The sequence below is a fragment of the Chiloscyllium plagiosum genome, unplaced genomic scaffold (assembly GCF_037043375.1).
Source record: "Chiloscyllium plagiosum isolate Xiang-an unplaced genomic scaffold, Cpla_swu_hap1 HiC_scaffold_29, whole genome shotgun sequence".
NCBI lineage: Eukaryota > Metazoa > Chordata > Chondrichthyes > Orectolobiformes > Hemiscylliidae > Chiloscyllium > Chiloscyllium plagiosum.
In genome coordinates, this window is record NW_028270167.1 from 18,532,590 (window position 1) to 18,545,164 (window position 12,575).

Genomic DNA, 12,575 nt, shown 5'->3' on the forward strand with positions numbered 1-12,575 from the left:
AATGGGTGATAGAAGAGTCTACGTAATAAATGATGGTGGGTAATCACTTGAAAAAGAACTGTTCAAAACAAGACAAAAAAATTGTTGTTTTAGATGATGTCAAGATATCCATTATCCCCTTGCCTACACTTATCTTAGAGTTTGCTGACCATTCTTTCAAATTATAATAAGGTACATATGACTCCAGATAAATTATTCATGCTAGCTTAAGGGGGCATCATGACCTAAGTGATTCATTTGACCTTATTTGGGGCTGAATTTCTTATGGTAGAAATTTGGAAAGCTAATTAAAGCTGTAACAGCAGTTAAATGGTGCACAGTAAATGAGGAAAGTTCAGTTCTAAAGGTATTTCAATTTCTACCAGTTTACAAGCACGAGGTGACATTTTCAGACAATTTTGCATTGAATTTTTGTCTTTCTTGCAGACTGTTGTCCAAGGAAACTGGGGATCCTGGAGTCCATGGGGAGAATGTTCCAGAACTTGTGGTGGAGGTGTGCAGTTTTCATTCAGAGAATGCAATGATCCAGTGCCTCAAAATGGTGGGAAATATTGTGAAGGACAGCGAACGCGGTACCGTTCCTGCAATACAGAAGATTGCCCAAATAAATCTGGTAAGTAGCTTATTTTAGTTATTTAAGAATACTGGTAGAATTGTCAAAACGGAGTGATGATTCTGGAATGTTATTGCAATTACACCAAGAAGATAAAGCTTAGAACCTGCAAATGTAAATGGTTCACAAGCACATAACAAATCAAAACTCATCAGATCCATTTCATTTTGAGATTTGTCTGCTCAGCTGCTTTCAAACATAAAACCTGGAGCTGAATTCCCATTCTGGGTTGGAACAAGATGTCAAGGCCAGTTCTGCCTCTTTTCAGCATGCTTTAGATACTCCAATTCAATTCCTGAACCAAATGTGGTTGAATGAATAGGCTCGTCAATCAAACAGAAATGGTGGACAGGAACCCAGCACTGGAGTGTCAATGGGAGGCCCTCCAGCACTTGCTCAACAGCCGCACTGACCAAGTTGAGAGCTGTCTATCTGGGGCATGGAGATAGTGAGGGAAAAAGAGTGTGGCAAACTTACCCAATGTTAGCGTTGAGGTATTATGTTTGTAAACTGATGGATGAATTGTGCAGAGGAATGGGATATGTTCATGTGCAACAACATCAGACATTTCAGTTGGGAGTGCAGGTGAAGTGGATAATTTTCTCTCCATTGTTCTCTGGAACCATTAACTTGGGCTCTGACCACTCTTTCTGGGTCACAACGACAAATTATTTTGCACTCATTGAATGTGGATGTTGAATGTAAGGTCAGCATTTATTGCCCATCCATAATTGCCCTGGAACTGAATGGCTTGCTAGGCCACTTCAGAAAGCATTTAAGACTCAACCACTTTGCTGTGGATTTGAAATTACATGAAGGCCAGACCAAGTGAGGACAGCGGATTTTATTCCCTGAAAGACATTGCTGAACTAGATAGATTTTAATGAAAATGTGGTTGCATGGTCACTGTTCAGCCAGTTTTATTCTAGATTTATGTTGAATGGTGAGATTGAAACCCAATTCCCAAGGACATTAGAACCTGGAACACTGGAATATTCATTTTATGATAATTATAGAATCCCTACAGTGCAAATAGAGGTCATTTGGTCCATTTAGTCTGAATCAATCCTTTGAAGAGCATTCTCAAAATTTTCCCCCCACCCCCTTGCCCTCTGCCCTGTCCCTGTAACTTCACATTTCCCATGACTAATCCACCTAACCTGCACGTCCCTGGACACTATGGGCAATTTACCAGGGCCAATCCACCTAAGTTGCAAATTGTTGGACTGTGGGAGGAACCCAGATGGAAAGATGAAAACTCATGCAAACATGGGAAGAATGTGCAGACTCATTGCAGACAGTGTCCTGAGGCTGGAATCGAATCCAGGTCCGTGGTAGCAGTGCTAACCATTGCGCTGCCCCAATACCACCATAACACCATAATGCCATTGCCTCCCCCTAAATTGGAGGTACTTCCATTACCCGGGATCTGAAACTCCTGTGATGCCATCAATTGTGTTGGCTTCCCTCCATATAAATCAGGAAGGCAGTGACAGGCATGAAATGCTGCTTAGTAATCCTATGACTAAATTGCCTTATATTCTCCTTCAAAAGTTGCTTTCAAGGTTTGAAAGGAATATGCCAACTTGAACTCCCAACAAATGTAAGCACAAGTTTGTCTGGTACACTGATTGGACTCTTACAGTTTTCTGGAAAGGGTGAATAGTTTTGGCAATTTCAATCTAAGTCCTGTTACAATGCAGTAAGTATTTTTAAAACAAAATTAGGGCTTACTCCCAATGTATCACAAAGAAAATAACTTGAGACTTTGTTTATTTTGCTGTAGGAAAAAGCTTCAGGGAGGAGCAATGTGAAAAGTACAACAGTTGGAATTATCAAGATTTGATTGGCGACACTGTAAACTGGATACCCAAATATTCGGGCGTGTCCCCAAGAGATCGGTGTAAACTGTTTTGCCGTCCCAAAGTGAAGAGTGACTTTGACTTTAAAGTGTTTGAATCCAAAGTAAGTACCTCCTTACAATAGACAGCTATTTACAACTATAACTAAAATGCATTAATTGTGGAGATACTCAAGATATCAAACAGCATCTGTTTCTCTCAGCTACCATCCGAAATTAATGGTTCCAGCATTTTATGTTTTTATTTTGGATTTCTAGTATCTGCTGCATTTTGCTTTAGTTCCATAATATTTTACAGCTATGTTTTTATTGTCGACATTGTAGTTTAAAGTTGAGCATCGCTATATTTTTGAAATATTTCTTGGCATCCTACCATACTGTCAGATTCCAAATTACTTCATCTCAATTATCTACTGCGTTCTGTATTCTGAACTGACTTGTTGAACATCTCTTTTAACCAAAATAAATTAGTTGGTGATTTTATGAACGAGTCATTGAAGGTAGCATAAAATTGTTGGATTACTGGATAAGTACTCCAAAACAGGGATTCATTGATATGGCCCAGAATGTTAACTGTCACAGGGAGACTGTAAGTGTAGTTGGGGGGAGTTAATGGGTAGAGCACATCAAAGTGGGACCAGTTTAGGAACAAACCATGAATAATGCAATTCCTACAGTGCAGAGAAAGGCTGTTTGGCCCATAGAGTTAGAACTGTCCCTCAAAAGAGCATTCCATCCAGACCCAGCACACTACCGTAACCCTATAACCCTGCATTTTACCATTTTTAATCTACCCAGCCTACACGTTCCTGGACACGACAGACAATTTAACATGGTCAATTCACTTAATCCATTGCACATCTTTGGATTATGGGAGGAAACCAGAATATCCAGTGGAAACCCACGGAGACACGGGGAGAATGTGCAGACTTCACGTAGACCGTCGCCTGAGGCTGGAATTAAACCCAGGTCCCTGGTGCTGTGAGGCAGCAGTACTAACCACTGAGCCTCTATACTGCCTTACTGAGTCACCTTGCCACTCCCGCCCACAATGCATTTTAACCTGGCTGAGTTTGCAAATACACCCTGTGGAGCTGCTGGTGAGTCTGTGAAATATTTAAAGAGACTATTAATCAAGGTTTTAACGCACAATTCCAACTTTGGCAGCTAACACAGCAGGTTTCTCGACCTGTGTGGATCATGCCGTGTGAACTCAGATGAGAACACAGCAGGGCAGTCCTTGTTCACTGACTGACTGGGAAGCCTTCAGATTGTGAAATTGAAGAACTCCAGCCATACATATGTGAGAAGCTACAACTCACTGCACTTTCTCTGAGAGAGTGCTCTTACTGCTTGGCAGATGACTTCCAATTCCTTGGAAGTCAGTTCACCTGTCTTGGAATCAATTCACTTTGAACTGCACCTCCACTTCACTGCTCATCCCTCTGAAGAACAAAAGGAGCAGCCACATCAACAGTATGAGGAACAGCAGCAGCAACACATTGATTTCTCCTCAGTTATGTGCTACTTTACAGGACAAAGGGATAAATTTAGGCTTGTGGCTCAAAACAGTCAAGACTGTGAATCAGCTGTCTTGCTGTGGATGAGTATCAGGATGTTTGGGGTAGCATGTCATTGCAGTCTTCTGGAACGAGAACTCTTCAAAGTCAACCCAGGGCCACTCGTTGTCATTGACCGCCAAGTTGGCTCCAAATGGATTGATTCCATTTCTGGCTTCTCCCTGGAATTTTGCTGATTCTTCTGTGAGGAGAGAAAATAGAGACATGAATGTGAGAAACTGAGTATGTGGAGAGGAGGGAATAACAGTATTTCTGGAGGATAATTCTGAGCAAGCAGCTTGAGGTAGCACAAAACTAAGGATAATTGTGAAAGCTGGGCGTTCACATGGATTCTCTTCTGCTGAAGAAATGTTATTCATGCCAAGTTTTCATGTATAATTGTGAAAGAAAAAAAACAAGAATGTAGTCTTTAAAATACAGTCTAATAAATATCGGTCACTGCAGCAATTCTACTGATTTTTCCAATCAGTGGAGAATCATTTACTCCCTTTTTCACTTGGCTCGATTTTGTTTGGTTTTTACAGCATCTTTATCTTTTATAGTCCATCATAGACTTAAAAAGCACATACCAGCAAAGAGTGACATTCAAGTCTTGGTATCAATTTGTTGCTGAGAATTGAATGATCCAGCTATGATTGGCAAAACTAATTCCTGAGCATTTTCCTCTTTCTATACAAAATAAGAAACCACTGAATTCCCTCAATATAAAGGGTATTGAAGCATTTTATGTTTAATCATTTTTAAATGCTGTCCAGATTGTCAAGGATAATACTCATGCTGTCATACTTCTGTGTTCTGTTTATTGCAGTGGATGAATTATAACTATGAATCATGTTTTGGCACCAAAGAGCTTTGATGTGATCAATTTAAGACTTTTAACCATATTGTGACATTTGCATTTAATTATTTTTGGAGACATTAATTTCGTATCATGCAAAAAACTTGTTCTGTAAAGATTCTTCTACTCTGTAATAAAGTATTGAATAGTTACAAAAGAACAATTGCAAAATATGTTGTGTCCTTAACAGTTTTGGAGAAATAACTTCAGCTTTATAACAATGGAAAATGACAAGTTCTGAAAATCTATCAATTTTGTTAAATTGTTTAGTTTCTTACAGCTCACAAAATAGTTAGAAAGGGTCTACTGCTTAAAAATATTGCTTTCCAATATTTTTCTACAAATTACTTTTCTATTTTGTTTGAAGTATGAGTTGCTGTATACAATGTAGTTTGGTAGAATCGAATAATTTGAATCTGATAAGTGAGACTCTGTACTATGAGGAGCCAGAGGGCATAAATTTATGTCGAACATCAAAATATTAAAATGTAAGGATAATGGAACTATTATTTTTCCATAGAAACCACGGTGGGAGCAGGGCTGACAATAAAAGGGAAGCAGGGAAAATACCTTTTAAAGGAAAAAAGTTAGAAGTGGCATAGGGAAAGGCTGGGAAATGGTACTAACTGGAATGCTGGCAAAAGTTCAAAAGACCAAATGGCCTCCTTCTGGCCTGTAAAATGTTATTATACTGTGGAAAAAAACATGTTCTATAGGCTTTCAGTACCATCTTGGCTCCAGAAGTTAGCTAGCAATTTTAGCTTGAGGCAGGCAGAACAAAAAAAAATACTGGCTGTAAATGTAATTCCCTCGTCCTAGTCTCCCATTATTAAGGAAATACTTTATGTAAACCATCAGCAAAAATAAAAACTTAACAAAGGTCACCAGACCTGAAACATTAACTCTGCTTTTTCTCCACAGATGCTGTCAGACCTGCTGAGTTTTTCCAGCAATTTCTGTTTGTTTCTAATTTCCAGCATCCACAGTTCTGTGGGTGTTTTAATGCAAAGCATACTTTTCAACTAAATTATTGTCTTTGAAAGATTTTTGAGTACAAAAGTACATGCTAAGATAAATTAAGCATGAACCACAGTGCACAGTGAAACCAAAGTTTATAATTTGAAGGGTTACTGGTCTAGAATATTAAAATTTCTAGACTAAAAATCTGATATAAAATTTCCATCTTTTTTCAGGAAAAAGAATGATTTGTCAGACTGGAATGCACCACTGTTTATTCCTAATAAGATATTCTACTCCAAACTTTCAAGGGATTTTCAAAAGCCTATCCTAAACAATTATTCATGTTTCATAACATTATGTCAAGTATGACTGGATTTTTTAAAAAAATTGATTTACCATTGTTCCACGTACTGAGATGCAGTGTAAAGTATTGTATTATGTGCTAAACAGACAAGTCAAACTTTACATAAGTAGTTCACAGTAATAGGACAGAATGCAGAATGTAGTGTTACAGTTGGAGTGAAGATGCAGAAAAAGATGAACTCTAATATATGAAAGGTCCATTCATAAGTCAGATCACAGCGGGGAAGAAGCTGTTCTTAAATCTGTTGGTATTTGTTTTCAAACTTTTGTGTCTTCTCCCCAATGAAAGAGAGTAGAACCAGAGTGGGAAGGGTCTTTAATTGTGTTGGCTGCTTTCCCAGGGGAACGTGTAGTGTAGGCAGAGTGAATGGAAGGAAGGCTGGTTTTTGTGATGGACTGGGCTGCATTCACAACTGTCTGTAATTTCTTGCAGTCTTGGGCAGAGCAGTTGTCATACCAGCCTATGATACGTCCAGATAGGATGCTTTCTATGGTGCACCTATAAAAGCTGGTAATACAAAATAGCAGGATATTACCACCCTTGCATTCCACTTGACGCCTCAACCTTTTACATAATTATTGCTCCACTATACTAACTCACTTTATACTCACATTTCCAAATGTTGTACATCAAAGCATCTTTCTGATGATGTAACGAAAACTAATTTATATCAATTCTTGGTGTTGCAGGTGATTGATGGAACTTTATGCGGTCCTGATACCACATCAGTTTGTGTCCAAGGTCAATGTGTAAAAGCTGGCTGTGACCATGTCATTGGATCCAGCAAGAAATTTGACAAGTGTGCAGTATGTGGTGGAAATAGCTCAACATGCAGGAAAATAAGTGGCTCTCTGAACAAGTCCAGGTATATTAATTTCATATTCTTCAAAGTTAAGAGCTAACAAGAAACCCAATGGATGATTTATGCTTTGGTAGTTTGGAAACATTTCTATAATTTGATCCTATAGATGGAGGCAAAATTATTTAGCAAATGTAGTAAACTTAGGTTCACTAACTTTAAATTTATAAATAGAATTAGTTAAAATATTAATTGCAGCATGCAATAGTTAAAACACTCCAATATTGCATTCTGAATTTGGTATTTTAATCATGACATTCAAACCTATTGTAAAGAGTGATTGGTCTCTTGCAAGCTAGTTGCTTTGAGAATTAAATAAAAACAACTGAAGGACATTTGCCCTCTTACTAAAGGCAATGGTATGAATACGAGGATGTCAAACAATTAAAAATAACCTTAACACAAATTACCAATAACAAACACCAATCTTAAAATATATAAAATGGCTGGGTCAATAGTTACATCCTTAGTACAATGGATCCTTATCTATAACCTGGAAAGAACCATTACGTAAGTATTCTGAGTAAAATGAGACTAGAGGAGAAGACAATTGGAGCTAAAGACATATCACGCATTATGGGAATGATGGACTGAATAGTTCTGTGTCTTGGTGATTTTGTTGGCATCCTATTAGACCTGCTAATTGTTAACCTTCTTCAAGGTGGAATTGGGGATTTTAAGAAAATTGACCCCAACCCAGTATAAATACGTTACTGAATGAAAGGGAGACTGCCTTCATCTCCAGTTTTTCACTGTGATTTCAACTAACGTCCAGAAACAGTTGAAGATCGGTCTGTCATAAATTCAGAGAAAACATTTCATGCTTCTTTGTTTATGTTATTAAAAGCCCTTCATTGTGTCACACGTCACAGCAAATCTGATGAAAAGAAATTAATCACTTTAGTTTTTATTGGTCTGTGTTCTTTTCTTGTGTTCCTAGGTATGGCTATAATGATATTGTGACAGTCCCTGCTGGAGCAACCAATATAGATATCAAACAACGGAGCCATAAGGGGATTAAACATGATGGTAATTATCTAGCTGTGAAGCTGTTGGATGATAAGTACATTCTGAATGGAGACTATTCTGTGATAACAGTAGAACAAGATATTCCGATCGGTGGGGCTATTCTCAAGTACAGTGGCTCCTCTACCACTCTGGAAAGAATTCAAAGTTTCAATCAGCTCCAGGAGCCGCTGATAATTCAGCTGCTGTCTATTGGTATAGATACATTACCTCCCAGGGTCAAGTACAGTTTTTTCATCCCTAAAGATGTTTTATTTAGCAAGCAGAAAGCCAAAACTAACAAGAAGTCCCCTAATGCCATAAAACAATCCATTGCTTCTCAGTATACGCTTGGAGAATGGTCAGAATGTTCTCGTACCTGTGGATCTGGTTGGCAGAGGAGAAATGTAGAATGCAAGGACCAAGATGGCAACGTATCCTTGGAATGCAACTGGGCATTGAAGCCAGAAGACATCAGACCCTGTGCTGATATGCCATGCCCACTTTGGCAACTAGGCTTTTGGTCCTCCTGTTCAAGAACTTGTGGCAAAGGAGAAAGGAAGCGAACTGCTTTATGCGTTGAATACACTGGCAAAACCACAGAAGACGATAAATGTGATCTTTCCAAAAAACCCAAATCTGTGACTGAGGAGTGCTTCTTGCAGGAGTGCTAAATATGGCTACTTTTTAATGTGAAAAGAAATACAATCTGACAGCCCATACTAACCAGACGTGACCTTGCTTAGCTTCAGGGTTGTGTAGCCATAGAAAAATGGAGAAAATGCACTAACTGACCCAAACAGGTCAACAAAGTAGACCTGTTTGCTGTAGTAAGAGAGCAAATACCACTGTATATCATTTTTGTTGTTTTGCCAGATAGTGATCTACCTCAGATGATAGAGAACGTTGCCTTTCAGAAGTTAGGCTAATATACTGTAAGTTTTTCCTATATGCTGCTGTTTCAGTCTTAACGCTCAACAAGTCGACATTGGAAAGATGACAAACCTGCAATCATAGTAACTGTAATTTAAAAATTAAGAGGTACTGCCTTTGGTGTGTCTATAATAGTTTGTTACATATCAGTCCCATACAACAGTGTCTATATTTTATGGAAGATTTAAAAGTAATTCAGATGTAGCATTCCAATACTATATATAGAGTACCTGAGGTATCATATACCTTCAATGAAGGAGTGTAGTTATTTTTAAGCTTCCTTTTAAAGCTATTTATTTTTGTACAGTTTATATCTTGTACTTCAGATTGTTTTTTAGATGCTGCTGTGTTACAGACAAGAGTACTTTCTTCTCCCCTTTATCTGTATAGATGCTTTACTTTGATGCACACCTGGTTCTTAGCTCTTATGTGGCAAATAAGGAGATTCTAGTCAAACTGAGAGCACGTGAAAATAAGTTGACATTGTTTTATGAATACTTTATAAAATTGTGATCATGTAAGAACGTTGCCACTTTAGTGAATAATGCAGAATTTGCTCTGTCAACAGCCCTGTTTAATCTCGCACAATAAATCATGAACTATAACTTTTATTCTACCTTCTGGAATTATGTTTTTAAACAAAAAGGTAAATAATTCTTTCCTTTTGCTCATTATCTCGTGTGTTATTCCTTCTATTTTACTTTCTTTGTCTCCCCAAAACTCCATTGATGGGCATTACTCACATCATTGGTTTTATCTATGTGATTGTAAATCTCTCATCTCCACAAAACTAAATCAAAATCTTGTTTTGTGAGCAGAGGATTTTAAATGTTAATTAGTCAAAGTAAACATACATATTAATATACATGGTAAAATTCATTAACAAACCATCATAATGCTAGAGTTACCATTCTTAATAGAAAAAAATGCAGTGGAATTGTAGTACGGTCTGAGTCTTAACCTTTTATTCCAGCTTTCACTGAGGCATTAGTAGATTTGAGAACAATACCAATGAAAACATTGCTGTTTCTAGCAACAAAAGACCCAGCCCATCACCTTTTATCAACTAATTACAGAAGTGTGTTGTCATTTCTCTGAGCAAGAAGGAAAAATACATCGAAGGGAATTTCAGTAATAGTGAAAGCTGAATTTTTGTGATTGTATCAAAGCCTGTTCTTAGATTGCTGTGCAGAATGCATATCAGTAGAACTCCTAAACACAGTTTGAAATACAAATTCTTCCCATGACTGATATAAAAAACGTTTCATGCTTTACACATAATTATGCAGCAAGCAGAAGAAAAAGGTTTGAAATAAGTAAAATATATTTGATTTCCAAGCCAACACCTTTTATTGTTTATGCACAATCCATGCTGGCTTGAATTTTATCTCAAGGTTCTATGAATAACCAATATTCCAAGCTGGCCAGGCACAATTGTATAGCAATGTCTACTCTGCAGAGATTTTCATATCTACATGTCTGTTCAAAAATGAAGTTTTCATGAGGACTGAATGATGGAGTACAGAAGACATGGATTTAAACTAATGGATCATTGAATGACTAAGAGAACCAGTTTGCACAAATAATGTAATGTCTATGTCAGATAACAAGTTCTGAGAACTGCAGACTTGCAGGAATTATTTTGCATTGAGAAAATAGCACATATCATGAAACTCATCACATAATACTGTTGTTTAACTTTAGTTTGAGTAAAAGTTTCACACTCCACGTCTGAAATGGAAAATTGGATTAGAATCAAACATTGTTGAATTATCTCACCCAAACATTATGTGGCACATCAAACTGCAAGGAATACATAATAAAAGTGGTATTTTAAACATTGGAGTCAATAACTAACACGTTTTAGTTAAGAATCTTCCTGTGAGTTACTTGTCCAGTGTAATATTTGACTTCGAATTAAATTTGATTGAGTAGCTTTTAATTTGTAAACATTAATGTTCAGCAGTAATTTCCAACTTTTCCAAGAGTCAAGAGATATAATATGGATTCCAGTTAGTCCCTTCTTTTTGACATTACATTGAGGAGATCATGGTTAAATCAAGTCTAGTCAACCCACGCACAAGCATATTTCAATTCATTGCAGATTTGTGGGAAAAGTCCTTTCACAATGAACATGAGAAAAGTTATGAAAATTTCAAAATTGTACATAACTGAGATAGACAAACAAAGCTCCAAAATTTGGGTTGTTAACAAATTAGGACAGATGGGATAGTTGGAAACAGATCAAAGTCAACAAGACTATCTAAAAATCTGAGACTTCATAATTCCCCAGTGAATCCCTGCCAGGTCTGTATGCAATGGTTTATATGTGCAATAAAAGAAATGAGAAATTATAGTATCTATCCCACTGTAGATTCAAAATGAGTAGTGCTCAGGAACAAAAGACTGTTCATGTAGCAATCGTATGACATAATTGTCCGACAGTTTGTCAGGTATTTACCGGATGAACATAAATTTACTCCAAATAAATATCATCTTCAATTCCAACCACAAACACCATCCCTCTCCTCTGCATTTTCCAAGATTAAACCACACTGTTTGCAATATTGATGAAGTATTTGACACCAAGGTGAGATTACTGGTTCATAGCCACGTCCTCATTCAGATTGCCAATTTTACCTCTGCAACATTAGTTTGCCCAGCCCCTACCTCTGCTCATCTGCTACTGAAGCTTTTGACTGTGCCTTTATTACCTTTAGATCTAACTATTCAAATGAATTTCTATCAAATGTAGAAAGATGTGGCATATCAAAGAGTAGAGACAGGGTTTGAGGGGAAGATAGTGATTTGGATAATGAGAACAGCAAGAAGGCAGAAAGAAAAAAAAACCTAGCAATACACCAACAACCAAGGCTAAATATTATAAATATACCACAAAAACAATTAACTGCTCTGTATCTTAATATATGTAGCATTCATAACAAAGTAAACAAATTAATTGTACACTTTTTTATTCATTCATGTGATGTGAGTGTTGCCCATTTATTGCCCATCCCTAGTTGCCCTTGAGAAAGTGGTGGTGAGCTTGCCTTATTGAATCATTGCAGTCCACATGCTGCAGACTGATCCACAATGCCCTTAGGGAAGACATTCCCAGATTTTGATCCAGCAACAATGAAGAAACAGCAATTTATTTCCAAGTCAGGATGGTGAGTGGCTTGGAGGGGAACTTGAAGGTGGTGTTCTCATGAATCTGCTGCCCTTGTCCTCCGAGATGGAATTGGTTGTGGATTTGGAAGGTGCTGTCTGATGATCTTTTGTGAATTTCTGCCATCTATCTTGCAGATATAGCGCTCTACCTCTACTGGGCATTAAAATAACTAATATGACCCAGTAGTGATTACTGAGTCATGGGCTCTGGGATTGCCTCTCGTGGTCCTGTGTCTTCAGGAATATGCCACACTCAAGAAAAGTAAACAATTAGATAAAAATGGAAGGAGCATTTAATCAAAGATAGCATTTCTGCAATTGATAGAGATGAACTTGGCTGAGGAGGTCAGAATGTAGAATTGATTTGGATGGAGAATGATAATAGGTGGAA

General features: G+C 37.5%; 1 protein-coding gene across 2 annotated transcripts in view; it reads left to right on the forward strand.

Annotated features, from left to right (window-relative positions):
- The window catches only part of LOC122540669 (A disintegrin and metalloproteinase with thrombospondin motifs 8-like), a 42,021-nt gene that overhangs the window by 20,081 nt on the left and 9,365 nt on the right, over positions 1–12,575 (forward strand). Inside the window, exons 5-8 of one of the 2 annotated variants that reach the window (XM_043676711.2) lie at positions 427–613; positions 2,400–2,578; positions 6,906–7,081; positions 8,016–8,104. In XM_043676711.2, the coding sequence (XP_043532646.2) occupies positions 427–613; positions 2,400–2,578; positions 6,906–7,081; positions 8,016–8,104 (631 nt within the window). Of the gene's footprint in view, positions 1–426; positions 614–2,399; positions 2,579–6,905; positions 7,082–8,015; positions 9,625–12,575 lie in introns of those variants that run through there. The other variant, XM_043676710.2, reaches the window with a different exon arrangement.